This window comes from Pelobates fuscus, chromosome 6 (genome assembly GCF_036172605.1).
Source record: "Pelobates fuscus isolate aPelFus1 chromosome 6, aPelFus1.pri, whole genome shotgun sequence".
In the NCBI taxonomy this organism is placed as follows: Eukaryota; Metazoa; Chordata; class Amphibia; order Anura; family Pelobatidae; genus Pelobates; species Pelobates fuscus.
Window position 1 is genome coordinate 21,382,934 of NC_086322.1, and position 8,954 is coordinate 21,391,887.

An 8,954-nucleotide genomic window follows, 5' to 3' on the forward strand; every position below is an offset into this window, starting at 1 on the left:
GTGTCAATGGCGGAGGATAGGTCAAGAAGAATTATGGAGTAGTGGCCTTATGGGTGTGCCCCTTCATCCTATTCTCCACTTTGTTTCAGGAGAACACTTTCTGATTCAGATGGAAGTAATGGTAAAGAGAGATAGTCAAGGGTGGGTGGAGAGGAGGAGAACAAGAACAATGAGTATTTCTTGGTCAAGTAGTGATATTAAGCTTCTTTTCATCATCTACCCATTACCTCTAAAACTGAAGTAGGGTTCCACCTACGAAACGCGTTAGCCAGACCTATATGGCAGGATACAGATTGTCTAGAGACACCAACCCAGCAGAGTAATCTCCACTCTCCCTCCATTTTATGCATCTATTTTTATCTCATATTTTACATGTTTCATCCTTTATGGGCATATCTTATTGCATCTCTATTTCCGATTTTGACATTTATTAACTGTATTTTCATGTCATTTATTTTTTAAGAAACTACCTTTTTGATTTACATTCTTAAAGGGACTGTACCTTATTTTTAAAAGATATTTGAAATATTTTTTCATTCATTCCTTTTTAGATTATAGATAGCTTTAAGCTCCTACAGTTCACATTCATATCTTAGAAGTCATTTTTCTGTTTTAAGCCATTATCACGAGTCAGCTCCTGGTACCCACACACTATTCTTTAGAGTGTTGTTTTTCCAGCTATTGTCTATAGGTTTTGTGAATCCCTATTTTTCCCAGTGTGAGCGACTCAGTTTTAGTTAGGTATACCAGAACCCTCCACTTCTCTAAAACAAACATGCATGCAGAACAGACCAAGCCATGAAGCAACATCTATGCCACTGTGGTTCACAGCATAGGGGGATGTTTGACTCCCTTCCTAGGTCAGAGTTAACCTGCAAAAATGTCGACCATCCCTGCATTATATAACAGTCATGGAATGCCAGAGATGGATAGTCATTTGGCTGACCTCTAGGCTACTAGTCAGGATGGTTATAGTGTGAAGCAAATGTACATGAATTAGAAGGGGGTTTACAGTTTAGATAAGGAAAAAGATACCTAGAATTGAACATTCTACCTGATGTAAAGCAAACCGATTGAAAGTCAGTGGAACAAGGGATTGCAAGACATGCACAAGTTTAATTTGTTTTTGTACACCAAGACAGAACATGACATTCCTGCCATTTATACAATTCCTATTATACCATGAATGGAATTATGCAAAGTTTGATTTATCTGTACAACATTTCATATTTCAGATCATATTCCATACAGAGGAATGCACAGGATTATCCATCTCATGGTTTGTAGTCTTCCTGGGTGACCATCAGGTTATAGTGAGTGACCCCTTTCCACATTCCCTGGATGGTGGTCTCATAGCCAAACAAAGTGCGGATCTTGGCATTGAACGGTACATCCATTTCTGCCTTGGTCACTGATGCCACCATACGTATTGAATGTCCACCTGGAACCTCCACATCTGTGCTGGATGAGAAGGTTGTCTGCAGAAGAAGTCAGAAGGTTAGAAGCTGAAGGAGGAATGGGGCAAACTGGAAATCTGCTCAGGGCCCTGTGTTATTTCAATCCTCCTCTGCCTGTACTGCAGTACAATGAAGGTAGGTGAGAGATTACAGAGGCACACCACAGGAATTTGTGTTGTGTGGTTCTTATTAACCATTTGCCACTACAAGCACAAAAACAGCTTTAGCATAATTAGGCAGTTTTGGTGTACAAATCATGCCCTTGCAATCTTCCTGCTCAATTTAGGGGATCAATCACTCACTGTTTATGCAGCCCTAGTCACACCTCCCAGCACATGATTTGAACAACCTTCCCAAACATGAAGCTCGGATATTACAGGTTCCTTTATTACATAGTCTGTTTAATCTAGAATTCCTCATCTCCTGCTCGGTTAGTAGCCTCCGAGCCATGGAGCATGATCTATACACCAAAAACTGTATCATTAAGATAAAGTTGTTTTGTTGCCTGTAGTATCCCTTTGAGAAGGAGCATTTACTGTAACATGCCAACAGAATACAAGTTGGCAAGTTCAGCATAAGTAGGTATAGTGTATTTTATGACAGCTTTTATAGAGGTTGGGCAAGAGTGTACACTGACCAAAGCCAGTTAAGCAAGGTTCTTACCCAGCCACCTGCCTTATTAGATATGCAGTTACAGGGCCCACAACTACCAAGTCAGGATGTCTTAACCAGTGGGGCTGTGCCTTTAGAAGCAGATAAAAGTCATACATGGAGTCATGAGAAAGAAACTGAAGCCAGTTGAAGAATAAACCGAATAGCAGAGTGGGTTTTGATATTTCACTGTAAGCAGTATGCCAAGTCTAAGCAACAGAGAATACTTTCTCCCTTCCCACAAGCCATGCTTACCTGTGTTGTGTTGGTTGTGGTGAAATTCCAGGTATGAGTTGTGCTCACATTGATGGAAATCTTGGTCTCAGTTTCCCCTATGAATGGGACTCCAGCTTTAAAGGACATCTCAGCTCCAACAGCAACCGTGAATCCATGTTGCTGGCTGAAGCTGCTGCTCTCAGTTACAGTTTTGGAGAAGCTAAAAAGAAACCAGTCATTAATAGTTTGATAGACTGGAATACTTGGATCAAGATTCAGGCTCGTTTACCACCACCACCTCCACTCCCATCCAGTTGGTTAATTTGGCTTTTTTGAGCAAGGATAAAAGGGAGATATATTCATTTGGAATTTCAGTTTGCTCAAAATTCAGAAAATCTTAATGAGAAAAAAAAACCAAGTGCCTTCTGAAATTCATAGGTCCATTAGACCATATGGAGTGCAGATTACCCTTTCATGACAGTGCCACGTGAGGGGCAAGTTATGGAGCCATCTACTAAATGGCTGAAAGGAAAGTTAAGAAAAGCCATTTGAACACCCTTATTCTTCGATGTCCTCAGCAAACTTACCCATTCTCATTGTAACCATCTAGATCATGGAATAGGACTAGAGATGTGGTCTATACACCACCAATCACAGACCTGAGCATTCCAAGTATTGTATATACACTGCAGGCATTTACCTTTCTAACCCAAGTACAAGCATTATTGCCAGCAGACAGGAGCAAGCAGCACAATGAGGTTTCCATTACTTACGAGAAGGTGTGCTTTAATGGAGTGCTGCTCTTGTTGTTATAGATCTGGGTCTGCACCACCTCTGTGCCTTGGGATAGGATTTTCCCTGAAGCTGGCAGAAATTCAAAGCTCACAATACTCTGGATGGTTTTATCAATGGTGAAGGAAAGGAGGGGGTAGACATTGTAACCCCAGCCCAGTTTCTGTGCCTTTTCAATATAGTTGGTATCAGCAATGGTCGGGGTTGGTCCTTTATAGATGTTGCCATTATTTGAATCCACACACCACAGGTCTGACTCTAGGGTGAAAGCCATGAAATGGGTCAGGATGCGCCAGCCTCCTTTTCCAATGGTTTTGCTGGAATCAAGCCAGTTATCGTCTGGTTTGGTTGGGGGGCTTCTCATCACAAGCTTGTCGTCACTTGTCACTGCATACAGGATGCCTTTAGGGTCAAAGAAAAGGGCATCAAATTCATTCCAGCTGTTGGTTCCTATTTTGGTGGCTTGGCCATAAAGCCAGGACACATTTTCATTGCTTGGTGCTGGACCCTTGTAGAACTCCCCTTTCTTGGTAGCTGCATACAGAAGGCCATTTGGATCAAAGAACATGAATTTAAACCCATCCCAGTCAGTTTTGCCCACTCTCTTGGCAGTTGAGAACCAGTCCAGGTTTGGATCTGAAGGCATAGCTCCCATGAAAAGCTCTGTACCACGCACAGCAAACAGCACCCCTTCTGGGTTAAAGGCAATCTTACTGACATTATTCAGCTTCCCTACACTGCTAGATCTGGCATCAAAGTTATCCAGAAGATTCTTGGGTGGTAATCCAGCTCTGGCAACATAATCCTTCACAGCAAACAGGAGGGTGTCTGGAAGTCAATAGGAAGAGGTTAGTTAGAAGTAATTCACAACAGTTTGAAATGACAGGTGATGCAAGTCATAAGCCAAGATACTGATTGTAGTTTGGAACAGTTAAAAAAACAAGCAGCACAGCAAACATCCCTTCAAGAACACCGAGGCATTTCGTATGGTCTACAGCAGTGCTCCTCAAGGCACTCCTAACAGTCCAAGATTTGGGGATTACGTGTGTCCAAGGCGTTTAGAAAATATAAACTAAACACCCTAGATATACCCAGGTAATCCCTAAATATGGACTGCCTTGAGGAGCACTGATCCATCATTTTCTTTATACCTCCAGAGATTTCAAATGGACAAAAAGAGGACACTCATTTAGGGATGAGATTCATGGTGTGGCCAAAGATAGAATGGTTTTAGGCCTTTTACCAACAAGTAGTAGAATTAAAGTGTAATTTTGAACAGGAATAATGCATCTTATTTACACAGACCAATTTCTAAACACATTTAGTAGTTTAGAGACATTATTGCGGTGGAGTTATATACATAGACAATAAGGTGCTCCTAGCAGAGAGGTACTGTGGGGTTTGAGGCCAAAATATGGACTGGATCCCAAGAAATTAAATTTCTGTTATTTACTAAAATTAACCCCAGATCTCCGCAGTTGTCAGGTTAAAGGATCACTATAGTGTCAGGAAAACAAAGTGGTTTTCCTCACAATTTAGGGCCATGAGGGTGCCTCCACCCTCAGGGTCCCCCTCCTGTGGCACTGAAGCAGTTGAAACCCCCTTCAGCCACTTACCTTCATCCAGCGCCAGGCTTCGGCGGCACTGGTGACCTCTCCTCCTCCCACTGAGGTCAGCTTTGCCGAACGTGCACGCAAGTGCCGCGCACAAAGTGTCCATAGGAAAGCATTTCTCAAATTTTCCTATGGACGCTCTACGCGATAATATGCCTCCAACATCACAGATGCACCTCGAGTGGCTGTCCAGAAGACAGCCAGTAGAGGCTGGCTTAACCCCAAATGTTAATCTAGCAGTTTGTCTGAAACTGCTATGTTTGCATCTGAAGGGTTAAAACCTGAGGGACCTAGCACCCAGACCACTTCATTGAGCTGAAGTGGTCTGGGTGACTAGGGTCCCTTTAATTGTGCCTCGATGTCCGTGGCAGACAGGCAGCAACCAATCATGCTGTCTCAGCACATGTGATCACCGAGACAGCAAGTCAGAGCAATTATGCGCTGCAGGGACTTTTGGTCTGCCTTCCTGTATGCCAGTTAAGTGGAGGGACCTGGATCTGTGCAGACCTGCCCCTTTCTAATCATTTAACCCCTTTCCTTTAGATATACCCTCGGCGTCAAAACTAAATTTAGTTTCTTTATAAGAAAAAACAAAAAACCCACACCCTAAAAATTTTAATTCTCCAAAACATGTATCCATCAAAATGCACACTTAACCTGTGATGTATGTTTGTATTGAAAGGTTAATGGTCAACTTCTAAAGTGGTTTGTATTTTGTGACCTGAGACTGGTAATAAACTGAAGCCATATACATTATGTACTCTGTAAATCAAAACAAATGTACCGTATATACGACGAGTTTTTCAGCACATTTTTTGTGCTGAAAAACCCCCACTCGTCTTATGGCAACTTACATTGCCATAATACAGACAAGGACCTGGGGCTGGCAGGAAGCGGTTACTTACCGCTCCGGTCAGCTCCCTTCTCTCTCCTCCGGTCCGTGCAACTCCCATGTCAGCTCCCTCTGCAAGTCGAGAGCCGCGGGGTCAGAGCATTGCTACGGGTTACCGTGGCAACGCTCCGTGCAGCCGCGAGACTTGCAGAGGGAGCTGCACGGACCGGAGGAGAGAGAAGGGAGCTGACAGGAGCTGCAGGAAAGGCAAGTTACAGCTTCCTGCCAGCCCCCTCCTACACAGTGCACACCACTGGACCACCAGGGAGTGAGAGCCCCCCTCCCTGGCCACCTAGCAAGCAGGGAGGGGGGACAAAAAAAATAAATACAAATATTAAATATTAAATAAAAAATGACCACCCCCCAACAAGGCTCTGCATCACATGCGCACACACTGCATTCATTATATACACACTAAATAAATATTCAATTAATATAATTTTTTAGGATTTAATTTTATTTAGAAATTTACCAGTAGCTGCTGCATTTCCCACCCTAGTCTTATACGCGAGTCAATAAGTTTTCCCGTTGTTTGGGGGTAAAATTAGGGGCCTCGGCTTATACTCAGTATTCCTCCCTCCTCCCCCCCCCCCCTCCCCCCTCCCCAAATTATGCACACACACACACACACTATAAAGTTTGGCTTTTTTTTTTATAATAAATGAGAATTTATACATGAATGGCACATCAAGTTAAGCAGCAATTTCAGCCAAACCTGAGAAGATGTGACATATCAGCTAAGACTCTGGTTTTGGCTTTAGATTGAAGTTCATGTTGAATGCCAAACAGTTCCAAGATTTTTAATTCAGAGAATTTATAAACATGTATTCCTGATACTGCAGTGCCTGTTTAGATTCCCAGCCCTCCTTAGATCAGTCGGAAAGGTGATTTTAGACACTTTGATCCCATGCCATTCTCACAGAAGATAGTGCTACCTATGTGGCAGAGATAGTCAGGTTTGATATCAGCCAGTACAAGGCTTTCCTGTAGGAAGATGGGAGGTTATTGCACAGCAAGACTATTCGCCTGAACCACCTATTTGCATACATAGCAAGTGCGGTTGTAAATTTAGTTCTCAGGGCTCCTGCTGCCGTGTCTAATCCACCCCCCCAAGGCATCATTTTGTAGACGTGATTTGAATTAATGCATCTCTATGAGGAACATTCCTGCAGAATGTAGAGGCACTGAGCGTCAGTACTGCACATTGTGCAGAACTGACACAGGAATCTCCTCTAGTGACCATCTAGAGTTCCACCAGAGGCATTTCTAGGCAATAATGGCAACATTGCCTTTTACCTGAAAGGGCATTGTTTAAATTTAAAAACCTCCAGAGACAATAGGTGGACACCACAACTACATTAATCTGTAGTGATTCTATTAACTATAGTGTCAATTTAATATCATTAATAACAGAGGGTCTATGAGAAACTACAAAAAAACATTACATACATAGTTCTCTATAATGTGAGAGACTCCCTAGTAATGCTCAGTATATACAACCCTACAAAATGAGCTTAAAAATCCACAATACACAGGGATCACTTACCTGGTGTATCCATTATCAAAGAGAGATCAGAAAACAAGCCCCAAATCTCTAGACTCCCAGCAAAAATCCTTTTTTGTTTTATCTTGGAGTCTCTGGCTTGTATAGCTGAGGAAAAGTCTCCAGAGATCTCTGTATAAGGGCAATACCCTCAGTGATTAGCTTTATAGTCAGGACCCCTCCCCACACACAGCTGTACCTGGTTTAATAAGCAGGAATGAAATTCACTATCACAGGGTCATTCACTAAACTCTAATCTGAATGGCAAAACTGAGACAAAAATAGTCAAAAAGTGATGGGGATTATGTATAAAACTTGAAATCATGTATGGGCGTCCACCTCCACCTCACTTTCAACAAATTTGTGTGAATGTTCCATTTTATTATGAATAAGATCTTTAATACATTGGGGACATATTTTCCATCCTTTGTTGTAGTGGGCCAAAATGTGTTTTTGACACTTTTTATTCCTCTTTCAGATTTTGCTATTTTTTTCTCCCATAAATCACTGTGATTCTGGGTCCACAGGGCTCCATTTTACCAGTCTGCATCGTCCTAAAAATGCAAGCACATTTTTAATAGGGTATATCTAATCATTTCTTCCATTTTCTTTAAAGGAATACTCCAAGATAAAAAAAAAAGGGAGGTAAAAATCACTATATAATAGATATGCGCCAAAGAAAACATGCATGCATTTTTGCTGAATGTTTCACTGGAGATATATCTAAAACAAGCTTGGACAATCTGCAGATCTTCTCATTTACTAAAGTGGGAATTAGAGAAATTGAAACCAATGGTGGAACTAACATAGGGAACACCCTGGTGCAAAAATGGCTTGCCCCCAACCGCAAGGGTGTCCAAAAGGTAGATCCCCATCTGTTGTACAATTATGTATTATTATATATAATAAAATGGAACATTCGCATCAACGAGAATTGTTAAAAATAACCCATCTGTAATGCCTTTCAGATTTAATCTGCAAATATTTGGTGCTTAGTGAATAACCTTGTGAGAATCTACTGTATTCCTGATCATTAAAGCAGGTACAGCTGTGTGTGGGGAGGGGTCCTGACTATAAAGCTAACCACTGATGGTATTGAACTGATACAGAGATATCTGGTGACATTGCCTGATCTGCACAAGCCAGAGACCCCAAAAGGAAATAAGAAGGATCCCTGCAGGGAGTCTAGAGATTTGGGAGCTTGTTTTCTGATCTCTTTATGAAAATGGATACACCAGGTAAATGGTTTTTCTTCATTGTGTCTAAGATACTTCTCCCTATAACATACACTCAAAGTGTTACTCTAGGAGCTTCATATTGTTGCTGTGTCTGAATGTAACTACACTAAACCTGTCTGGACTCTGTAGAGGTAAAACCCATTGCCAATTCTCTAACAACTTTAGTTGTGTCAACTGTTCTAAAGCTTCTCAGAACAATCCTGCATTTTCCCTCTTTAATAAATTGTAGTGTTTTTATTACACACTTGGTGAGAGAGGCCCAATGGAGGGCTGTTGTACTTGTTTAAACTTTAATGTTTTGCTCTCTGTCTCCTGTAATAGTTTATTATTTCTATAATGGTCTCTCATCCCTGAGATCTTGTTGCTGGCTTCAGGGAACTAATTGGATATCAATTATCTACATTACAAAGCTGGTATGTTTGTTTTGAATGTATTGTCCTTGGTAAGACCAGGGGTTAAATCTGCCTGGTAAAACCAAGACAACATGGGGGGGACTCCATAATCTCTCAAGCACAGGGGTGGGATTACCCTGTTTAGTATCGGAAACCCCTT

The 8,954-nt window shown here is 41.7% G+C and overlaps 1 protein-coding gene across 1 annotated transcript; it reads right to left on the reverse strand.

The window, feature by feature from the left end:
• Positions 1 to 1,263: 1,263 nt before the first annotated feature.
• On the reverse strand, positions 1,264 to 7,201 carry LOC134615294 (tachylectin-2-like). The gene is made up of 4 exons (XM_063459791.1): positions 7,168 to 7,201; positions 3,098 to 3,944; positions 2,364 to 2,544; positions 1,264 to 1,478 (listed from the first exon to the last, which is right to left on the reverse strand). The coding sequence occupies exons 1-4, from the start codon at positions 7,178 to 7,180 to the stop codon at positions 1,275 to 1,277; spliced, it is 1,245 nt and encodes a 414-aa protein (XP_063315861.1). The 5' UTR covers positions 7,181 to 7,201; the 3' UTR covers positions 1,264 to 1,274.
• Between the last annotated feature and the right edge of the window lie 1,753 nt (positions 7,202 to 8,954).

What these genes read in the sequence shown, in the direction of transcription:
- LOC134615294 (XM_063459791.1), bottom strand. An exon ending in CCATTAAAGCACACCTTCTC is followed by an intron (nt 2,545 to 3,097) that starts GTAAGTAATGGA and finishes GTTTCTTTTTAG; the next exon opens with CTTCTCCAAAACTGTAACTG. An exon ending in CCACAACCAACACAACACAG is followed by an intron (nt 1,479 to 2,363) that starts GTAAGCATGGCT and finishes CTTCTTCTGCAG; the next exon opens with ACAACCTTCTCATCCAGCAC.